We start from the raw sequence: 10,864 nt of genomic DNA, 5'->3' as shown, positions 1-10,864 counted from the left end.
GTGTGTCGAAGAATGCTATAAAACGAACCACACCGCTTCACTAACCAGAGCTACTGTTTCCGTCTTAATAACTGCTTCTTTCGACCGAATTTAACCGTTGCTGGGGACTGTATTCGTTGGCAGGGTCTCCTAACAGTTCTAGCACTCCTCTTTGGATTTTTGTGTTCTTTTTTACTGGCGTGATGCAAGCCATAAAGTGTGTTGTAGTTGGAGATGGGTGAGTCTTGATACCCGGCACATTTACAACCCTACATTTGAAGGTTGTGGTCGTTGGCCGGGATAAAATCTCACGTCCCAGCTCACTAGATGTAGCTTCATGTCTTCAGTTCATTCAGTTCTAGAGAAGCTAAAGGTTTACTGCGTTTAAGAGACGTTGTGTGGGATATTTCCATGTGAAATTAGCGGCCATTGCAAAACTAGTGCAGTGTTTCTTGAACAAAACACGCCTCGACTTGCAGCGTTGCACCAGTGGCCAACATCCTCTTCATCATTACTTTTAATTCCGAATTGATTTCAAAACTTCTCTTCTTTACAGTGCTGTGGGTAAGACTTGTCTTCTCATCAGTTATACAACCAATGCTTTCCCTGGAGAATATATCCCAACTGTGTAAGTAACAGTCTAAAACATTCCTTCTGTCTAAGTTGAATTGGACCTCTTCATTTTCTTATTTCCTGTTGCTCGCTTATTCAAAATTAAATGCTAATCCCACAAGCTAAGGCATATTGAAGCTTTATTTACAATGTATTTATGGTCTAGTAATTCTTGATTTCGACTGTTTTAGGTTTGATAACTATTCAGCAAATGTAATGGTAGATGGCAAACCCATTAATCTTGGTCTTTGGGATACTGCAGGTAAGATAATCGAGTATGATGGAATTTGGGCCTTCAAGAAATCCCCGACTCTCAAACTAAGAAGCTCATCTTCGTTATAATCCTTCAGAGAACTGATACAACTAAAACTGATAAAAAAAGTTTGAAAATTAATAATCTAACTTCAGATCAAAGGGCAAGTTTCACGTAGTCAAATTGGTTTCAGACTCGTGTACATCTAGCATTAATCATTATTGTACCTTTCAAATCAAATCAGTTTCGTGTTCATTTTTAAAAACAATTTTACTTGGTCTTGAAATATATATTGAAAGCTGTTTTGCCAGCTTCTTGAGATCAATTGCCTCTCCTGTCTATCAACTTCCTATCTAAATGCCATAAAATAAATCATACAGTGATTCATGACAATCAAATTGCATTCCTGTGGGTATGGTTCAGCAAATCGTTTTCTAACGAAAAATGAAATTTACTGAGATACAGAAACATCAATGCACTTTATTAGGCTTATAGATAAATCTTTGTCCTACGGATTTTATACATCTTAATCCTAAAAAACGTATACGATTCGTACCAACCAATTGTGTGTCCAAAATTTGTTTAAAGTTTATAGTAGAGTGCCTCCTGTTTTTGTTCACAGTTTAATTATAAAATTGCTTTATGATGGTATAAATCTTGCATATTTGGATTAATTGCCTTCAAACTCCCAAGTCAATGAATAAATTAGCTGTAGGACTTGTTCAATGAAAGCTGAAACGAAATACATTCTGTGCAAAATAAGAAAGTCTAAGTCTAAGTCTAAAGTCTTTCTTTGAAAGCATGTTTTCCACCAATGAATCACTATTATCATATTAGTTTTGTTAGTTTACTTATTCTGCTATGTAATTCTCATTGTTTTTGTACCATATTATGAATTATATTCACGCTCCCCCACTATGACAATTTACTTTCACTTTGTCAATATTCTAGCTCTAATACACATAAATTGAATTAGAAAATATTAATTACAAAGAACAAACACTCTAAAACATTACAGGTATATCATATCACTATCCCAAGATGAACTTCACTGTTATTTAGTTTACTTGTTATCATTTGATCTGGCAATATTTCAGTTTCTATTATTACCTAAAAATTTCATTACACTTCAACTTCTAACAGGTTACATGGTTGTAGATTTGCACAATCAGGTCAATCCTCCACAATTCCACACTGTTCCTCCACAAAATTGTCACAGCATTGACCTTCTAAAACACATAGAGGGGAAAAAAAGATAGGTTCCTACTTGTAGCTTGCAAAAGCCTGAGCTCTTGTAAAAGCAGCTTTGCTCTTTCACCTTGCAATTATTTCTTTCTAATTTTGTTCTCACTGTAAATTACCAGAGTACAACTAAACAGTTGTTGTGAACTTCAAGCCAGTGGAAGAAGAGCCACTCTGTGGAATCCACTGTTGATCCCATTATTATTTATTATTATTATTTATTATTAAGACAAGGCGTTCTATTCCATACTTGTACTAGACTAGACTCTAATACTTATTCTAACATTTTCCACACAATTGACATCCCAAATTTAGCACAATTGTAATTCCCAACCCCCACGACCAGTGTGAGGTCCTGTTTAATAAATATTAAGAGGGTGGATATGCTAGAGCTTGTTTCATGATACAATGCAAGTTCACTTGAGTATCGCTACAGCATTGTCCACACTTAGTTTGGCAGGGATAATGACAGCACTCTCTTGAATTGTTGAAGTTTTAACCTGAAATGATGTAGGGCAAAGGAATTCAGATTTTTCTTTATTCATGCAGTGGAATACCGTTCCTTCTGCCTTATAACATGGATGGTACCTTTGCATTTGGTGGTAGATCTAGGTAGGGTAAATGGTTCAGGTATTTAGCGACCAACTTAAATAACTATTGTTTTGGACTGACTAGTGACTGAATAGCCAACAACAATAGTTATTTGAATTGGTTGCAATATTTCAATTTGGTGAATAAAGAGTAGCAAATAAACTGTTCTGGCTTTCTAGATAAGAACCACCCCCCTGGATCATCCTGGATCTGCCATTGTTATCGTGATGCAGTTATTCTGAAACATTATTGTACCTCTAGCTTGTTTTTCTACCTTTTGTTTAAGTCTAATTATATTTTTTCTTTACACCTATTTTCTTTAAAAAAACTTATCGTTCTTTACAGGACAAGAAGATTATGACAGACTAAGACCATTATCGTATCCTCAAACAGTAGGTCTTCTTCCTTTATTTTTATTTATCTCGTACAGTTTTAAGCACTGTATCGAACAAAGTAGTTTAAAATAAATAAAGTGGTAGAAATATGGGCAACATGGCTGTAGAACATTCATCTTTAACCAATATTTTGGGATCCTTGGTTCTATTTCTGCAAAAGCCATGCATGACAAGAGCTTGCTTTGGTACTCTCTCTCTCTTGCCACAAGCAACCCAAAATCACAGCCACTCCCAGTGAGACTATTCACTGGTTTCTTAAAACCCATAAAGCAATTTGATTTGGCTCATTTGCATCAAATTGTGTTCATTTAAAGTGGCACTTTGTATGAACACAATAGTTTTTATATGCAGGATAACAATTTTCATATTTTCAGTTTCCATATGAGGGATAACAAGCTATTGTATTTATTGAAAGTCCCCCTCAAAGTCCAGAATAATTTCAAATTTAGAAGTTGATTTTTGGGGAGGGAGGAAAACCTGAGAATCCTGGAGAAAAACCCTTAAAGTCAGGAGAGAACCAACAAACAACAACTCTACTCATATACAACAGAGGCTGGCAGGACTCAAACCAGGCTCACATATTAATTTTAGCAGTGCACACCACTTCTGACCACTATTAGATTAAACGAAGCAGATTAAAACTTGTTTGTGAATGACTAAAATCTTGCTATTTTTTCTCTACAGGATGTGTTCCTTATTTGCTTCTCACTTATTAGTCCAGCTTCATATGAAAATGTTAGAGCAAAGGTAAGCCTAACGTAAAATGATTTTGTTTTCCCACTGTCTATAAACGAAGGAATCAAATGTGAGGTAACATTAGTGCACTCGACTCTCACTCCAGGGATCTAAGGTTCATTTCCTGGACTCAGCATTATATAAGTAAAATTTAAGCTTATTCTCAACACTTAATCAAACTCTGTTCTCCAGAATTGTCATCATTGAATTCATTTATTAAATAAAAGGTGGGACAGTGGTAGTGCACTCACCTCTCATTGGAGTCTCGAATTTGATTCTTATAAAGCTTAAGCTTATTCTTGATACTTAAATTGAATACTTAAATACCATTGACTGTCTTTAGTTTTCTCACTGCACTCTAAAGATGAATTCCACTCAGGTTGTCGAAATGTCAGTCACCACCAACAACAGTCTTTCTCAAGATTACACTCACCCAGATTATCACACTTTACCACAAATCTCAGTACTTCGTCAAAATCTGTTATCCTCAATTATTAGATTTATTGGCACTAATTTATTTATTGAATCAAGGGTGGGCTAGAGGTCGTGCACTCACCTCTAATCCTTGATGTGTCGGATGTTGTTATTCCTAGACTTGGTTTATCAACACTTTATCAGGATCTGTTCTTGACAATTGTCATTAAATTCATTTTTTCTTTTAATTCAGTGGTACCCTGAAGTGAGCCACCATTGTCCAAATACACCAATCGTCCTTGTAGGAACCAAACTTGATCTTCGTGATGATAAGGAAACTATAGAGAAGCTAAGAGAAAAGAAGCTAAACTCTCTAACCTACCCACAAGGATTAAACATGGCAAAAGAAATTGGTGCAGTCAAGTACCTGGAATGTTCAGCATTGACTCAGAAAGGACTTAAAACAGTATTCGATGAGGCTATCCGAGCAGTATTATGTCCAACCAAACCAACAAAAAAGAAACCTAAAATATGTACTGTTCTATGATCACTTAATTTCTTGATTGCAAGTCATCATTAAGTAACTACTTTAATGGTACAATGTAAGTATTTGTTAGCAGTCTTGTTTGTTCTACAACAAGTGTTTTCTACATTGAGCAATTTCTTAGATATGACAAAACAAAATAGGTGCTGGTTCATTATCAGCACAACAAAATAACACAAACAATATTGATTACCTTCATACATTTTTCGCCAAAAGCTGAGATTACTTTGAGAAGTTCACATATCATAGATAATGTTCTTGTATTTGAAATGATATATATTTTGAAAAAGTGATTTTAAAACTAATAAGCAGCATTTCTTCTAAAGTGAATTAATATTGATTTTAAAAATGAATAAATTTTCAGAGAATTTCCAAATGTTCTACTGGTTGCTTAATGTAAAAGTCATTTATAATTTCACCATAAGTAAAAATAGCAAATTAAGATATCAAATTCATTCTGTAAATGGAAAGCCAAGCAAATTATTTTTCCTTCTTTTTTCTTTGTGTACACCAAAACGTTAGCAAAAAAACATTTGTGTACTTTGTTGTATTTCCTTGATATTGCATTAGATTTTAAAGTGTGTTGGTTGCATTTTGTGAAATGCAACCATAATCTCATAAAACAAATCTATGATTTATTGAAGAATAAATTGGCTTGTGACTCATTGCATTTAAGATTCTCCAACACCATTTTGACTGTGTTTGGCATTGAATTTATCTTATCAGTTGAATCCAGAGAACGCACATAAAAATTAACCACATCTTGAAGTACTGTACTGCTAAAAATCACTTGATATTATAGTTCACAAATTTAAAGCAATATCACAGTTTGGGATTTTATTATTTGATTGCTATGACAAAGACATTCAGAACTCATCAGCCAGCTATTTTTTCACTAGTTTACTTTAAAATTAAGTGACTGTAAGCTTGTTTTCACTTTGGTTAGATGATTACCCATTTATTTCTCTCCAAAATCTATAATGGGAATCGTAAGATCAAAAGTGATAACATTTAAGCTAAGTAAGCTCTTTTGCATTTATTAAGGCAGTTCTTAGTTTGAATTTGATGGAGATTAGCATAAAAGTACCAAAGAAAAATATTCTTCAATTTGCCATCCTTCTCTCCTTTTTGAAAGTATACGTGATATATAAAAACATTTTGTTTTATTATGCATTGCAAGTAGAAATTATGAAATATTGATCATGATACCTCCCAAAGATTTAGCTAACGCCTCTATTGCTTTGTAGCAACTTGGAAGAGACCACTTTCAATGCAAAATCATTGTTGTCAAAATGATGAAACAAAATTGCCATCAGTTTTGCTCCCAAATTTTCCATCGTTTTGAAAAATATTTTTTCTGTAATTTGTTGTATTTTAACTACTTAACTCAAATAACTAGAGGTGGTTCCTCAGACTTAAGATGTGATTCTGTACATTTCTTACAAATCCTTATTTAGTTCTATTAGACTCGGTTAAAAAAGAGGAAGTTTTGAAGCATGACTGTAAAATTACATAACTTCTGGCATGGTTAGAAAATTGACTACATTCTTCAAGGTCATTGCTCAGCCAATGAAAATGCCCAGAACAAGTGATGTAACTTTTCCAGTCATGCTATAAAATTTGCTCTTTGCAATAGTTAAATTGTTATTGATTGTGATGGGTATGGAATTTCTTCAATAGTGGCTTTGCACCATCATTTGATGGCAGCCATGACAGTAGGCACAATAATAGTCTTTTTTCACTGGTAAACTGAATTCTTTCCCATGTAAATCAGATTCAATTGTTCCTGCCTCTCATTGTGGCTGCCATCATGTGATGGTGCAAAGCCTCTATGGTATACGGTGTACAGCTTTGTAATCCATAGATGTAATTCATGGACAAATATTGATGTAGTGCATTGTTGGAGCTCAAATATATTTTTATTATAAACAACTCGCTTGTGAATTATTCCTTTGAAATATAACATAATTAATTTGGGAGATTGGGGAATATTTCTGGTTGAGGTAAAAAAAGGTACTCTGCATATATGTGTACATTTTAAAATCCTGTTCTAATGATAAATGGACTGTAAGTGATGGCCCTTGTCTTTAATTTGTGCAGAAGTGCCAAAAGTACAGGACACCCAAGTAAAAATATCAATATTGTTATTAATAAAAGCTGATTTGATTAAATTACTTTCTTGAGATAAATAAAATCAATAATAAATAAACCACCTTTATTTACAGAGGAGAACACTTTATAATAATTCAACTGATAGTAAACTTGTGGTCCTCTTTTAACATCTCTAGTTGATTAGGGACAGCATGGCCATTACGTGGTCATCTGAGACATTGAAGGTCCAACCATTTACAGATGTAAAAACAAAGGCAGCACCTTCTCAGGTATTTTAAGACCCCGAGTGTTGATCTAGCCAGGACTTCAAACGATGACCTCCTGCACAACAGAATGAAACTCTTAGTACTGAGCTATTTTCAGTTCCAAAAAAGGTTTAAATTAAATACAGTGTAGGTGCTTTTAAGCACCTACACTGTATTTATAGTTTAAAAACTATACATGATTTAAGAAAATATTGCAATGAGATGCATACAAATAATCAAATAATTCAAAAGCACTTTTTGAATAATTCATAAGTACTTTTTGTGTCTCACTTTTCAAAGTTTGTAAAATGAAAAAAAAAAAAAAACAAATGTGTGATTGAATATAAAATTTGAATTTTTTATAAAAATGTATTTTCTTTATTTTAAACACCTTGATATAATAATAAAAGAAATTAGCTAAATTAAAAAATACATAATATAGAAAGAGAAAATAATTCATTCCATTTAAAAATTTTGTTTTTATTTTGGCTTAATGTGTCACTTGTTTATAAGCCTAAAACAACTAATATAAATATAGACCGTACAAAGATAAAAACACAATTCTATATGACATGGAAGTACTTAAAAAATTAATTAACTCCGATTTATCCCTGCCATCTACCAGTTATTTACTGTTATATTGCAACGAAACGTCTTGTCTTTTTAATGTAGGTACTTTCCCTCTCGTAATCCTCTTTGTGGGTGGGATATAAATACTCTGAGGTTTTCGTGCGAAAAGGCATAAACCACGAACGAAGTGTCGAGCTAGCGAAGGGATACAACAGTGAAAATACTTATTGAGAGTAGACGATTTGATGAAAACATATAGATATCTCCGTAAAAATACATATCACTTTAAACTAGTGTACGGTCCTTCCACTTTTCGTCATATATTTTTGATCATTATTTAAACTATAATTAAACAATTCCTTTTATGGCATCGTAACCATGAAGATGAAAGACGTCAGAGGAAGCTCAAAGACAAAAGTTGGGAGCAGTCTAGTGACGTCACTGAAATCTAATTTTAGGCGTCAAAGACGAGCGTCGTCTTGACGTCACATAATGAATAAAAAGTTCTGATTGGTTGGCTTTGAGAGGCTTTTGTTGCACTTCCGATGGTCTTGATGGTGATTGGTCGAAAAGTGCGTAGCTATCAATAATTCAGACCAATCACAGATGAGCAGTGTAAACAAATCTAAGAACCAAAAACCCCCTTTCTGTGTTCTTTACGCTCTTTCCCTCGTACTTCAGCTGGTAGAGGAAACAGAAACTATAGTCACTCATATTTTTTCCTTTATAAAAATTTTATACTTCAAAGAACCAAATACGTTTAATAAAAAAGACAAACTACAAGACGACATGGAGCTTGAAATCCAAGTATCCGTCAATTTTCTGATGAACTACCTTTACAACAAGCTACCAAGAAGACGAGTCGACCTGTTTGGCGAAGAATTGGCCAAAAAATTGACCCAGAAATTCGAAGGCCACTGGTATCCTGATAGACCCCAAAAAGGAAGTGCCTACCGCTGTATTCTCATCTCCGAAAAGCTTGACCCTGTCCTGGTCGAAGCTGCTAAAGAAAGTGGGTTAAAAATTGAGGATGTAAAGGCAAATTTGCCCGAGAAGCTATGTTTGTGGATCGACCCTCACGAAGTGTCGTACAGAATCGGTAGGTGAAAATACTATTAACTTGAATAAAAGTACAAAAAAAAGCCATATTTGAAATTTCCTCGAAGGTGTCAGAATCGTTGAGGCCTTCCATAAAGCTTCTTTTTTCTTACCAAAACTATAAGGATTGATAAATGGTTTTTCTTTGAACATTGTGGGGAAAAAACCCTCGTACGCGATCATATCAAATGACTGCTTGTTGACTATATTTGCCGTCCTCCTGTACGGCTCGGTTTGTTTGCTTTGATAAGAATTTAATAGAGGCCATATTTTTCTCTAAATTCCTTGAATAAAGGACTCATTGCACGGTTCACTGTACCATTTTTTCCTAATGTGTTGGTTAAGAATTGTATTTTTTATTCCTTTTTACGAATTGACTCCGAACGCGAGATGTCCTTTTGTGGTCACAATAAATGTCGGCCGTCAGATATTTTCTGGTTTGTGTATGAATAGCTAATGTTTAATATTTTATTTTATTTTTGTTATTACAGGCGAACAAGGTTCAGTCAGCTCAATTTATAAGAAGGAGAGCAACAGCTTTGCCGATGAGATTTCTGATGCCGAAACGGCACGATGGGTCGGTCTTTTGAACGGCCATAATGCTACAAGGACCAAGTCGTTCGAAAGAAGTGCCGAACGATCTTCGCCTACGTTCTCGAGTGGTTCTTCTTCTTCGTCCCCCTCGCCAGTAATGGGCCAGTCTTTTGCTCCATATTTTGCCTGGAGTACAGCAGAAGATATGGGGAAGAAACCTCGCTCAAGGCCAGGAAGAAATATTCCTTCTCCTTTGTCTCCAAACGCTCAAGAATTCAGTCCTATCAAGCCAGTCGGACGGCCATGGACTTTCCCTAGAACAACAGAACGATACCACCAAGATGGCAGACGTAATTCGCCTCCTTTTTCAAACTCTCCCAACTTAGACTGGCTTGCTTTTGCTGATATGCCTTACAGAGACAATTTCAACAATTCACAGATGCCAATAATGGCGTAAGAAAGAAACTCTAAAACATATACTTTTAGAATAATCAACAAAAAACAAGTCCACATATATTGCCAATATTTATATAAAAAATGCAAATGTCGAAAAATGATTGAGGGCTTATTGTAATTTATATAAAGTTCGTTTATATAAAAATTGCGTTCTCTGTAAAAAGTCGCCTCGGTCGAATTTATAGGAATTGTGCAAAGACATACATTCACAGTGAACACTGTTAAAATTATTTGAAAAATGGTATTTCTGTATAAAATTGTTATTAAGGTTTTCTCTTTGTATGAAAATAATTTTTGTACATAAAATATTATGGTTTTGTTTTAATGCGAAAAATTGTGAATAGTTGGATCGCTTAAAAAAGCAACAAAAATTACAACAAACTTATTTTATTGAAATAAATGACGAAAAAACTTGTTTTAAGGTTTCTATTAAATGTATTATTTCTAGAATATGAAATAAAGGTTTGAACATCATTTGAAAAAAATTCGTAATTTTTATTTTATCATGCGTGGGTGTAAATTTACTTGTTTTGAATGATAAAGGAAGTTTGAGCTTAAATTTGCAACAGAACAATAGGAAACGTGGGCTTGGCACTTAGGGGAACCCCCTATAAAAGAAATAGTTGAAGCATATATTCAAAATTTATTTTAGTTCATCTTGTCATAGACAGCTGCATCAAAAACCTGATACAGACAAAATTTAAAGGAGATAGACTGAGATTCTTTTCAACCTAAATTATAAATCAAAAGAACAGTCAGTTTAATTTGTAATTATGGATACTATAAAACAAATTTATACTTAAAAGATATTTTCTTCATATATGATATGAAGAGATTCTTTTCACCTAAATTATAAATCAAAAGAACAGTCAGAAGTCGTAATGGATATTAAAACAAATTTATACCTAAAAGATAAATTTTTAATATGGCATGTGAAACTTATGGCATCTAAACATGGTTTGATTAATTTTTTTTTTCTTAATTTTTCAAGCACTGAGGAAAATAAAGTCAAACTGATCCTCATAACTGAGCTTTTTTGATAAGAGGACTTAATAATATTTCATTTTAATCTTACTCGACTGAA

At 33.8% G+C, this 10,864-nt stretch overlaps 2 protein-coding genes and 1 long non-coding RNA gene across 3 annotated transcripts; 2 read left to right on the top strand and 1 right to left on the bottom strand.

The window, feature by feature from the left end:
* Positions 1-13: 13 nt before the first annotated feature.
* Positions 14-6,697, top strand: LOC116303415 (ras-related C3 botulinum toxin substrate 1). The gene is made up of 6 exons (XM_031712947.2): positions 14-217; positions 536-607; positions 783-853; positions 3,023-3,069; positions 3,757-3,819; positions 4,475-6,697. Exons 1-6 carry the CDS (start codon positions 183-185, stop codon positions 4,766-4,768), a joined length of 582 nt encoding a protein of 193 aa, XP_031568807.2. The 5' UTR covers positions 14-182; the 3' UTR covers positions 4,769-6,697.
* A 264-nt stretch (positions 6,698-6,961) lies between these two features.
* Positions 6,962-8,013, bottom strand: LOC116303417 (uncharacterized). The gene is made up of 2 exons (XR_004197948.1): positions 7,745-8,013; positions 6,962-7,198 (listed from the first exon to the last, which is right to left on the bottom strand). It is a non-coding gene; the product is annotated as an uncharacterized LOC116303417 (long non-coding RNA).
* Positions 8,014-8,342: 329 nt separating this feature from the next.
* On the top strand, positions 8,343-10,195 carry LOC116303413 (protein Tob1). The gene is made up of 2 exons (XM_031712943.2): positions 8,343-8,791; positions 9,282-10,195. The coding sequence occupies exons 1-2, from the start codon at positions 8,482-8,484 to the stop codon at positions 9,779-9,781; spliced, it is 810 nt and encodes a 269-aa protein (XP_031568803.1). The 5' UTR covers positions 8,343-8,481; the 3' UTR covers positions 9,782-10,195.
* The last annotated feature ends 669 nt before the right edge of the window (positions 10,196-10,864 follow it).

This window comes from Actinia tenebrosa, unplaced genomic scaffold (genome assembly GCF_029948245.1).
Source record: "Actinia tenebrosa isolate PJP-AT-01 unplaced genomic scaffold, QUT_ActTen_1.0 PGA_scaffold17__23_contigs__length_9995812, whole genome shotgun sequence".
Classification (NCBI taxonomy): domain Eukaryota; kingdom Metazoa; phylum Cnidaria; class Anthozoa; order Actiniaria; family Actiniidae; genus Actinia; species Actinia tenebrosa.
The sequence above is the reverse complement of the archived record's forward strand: the minus strand, read 5'-3'. Positions and strand labels throughout refer to the sequence as shown.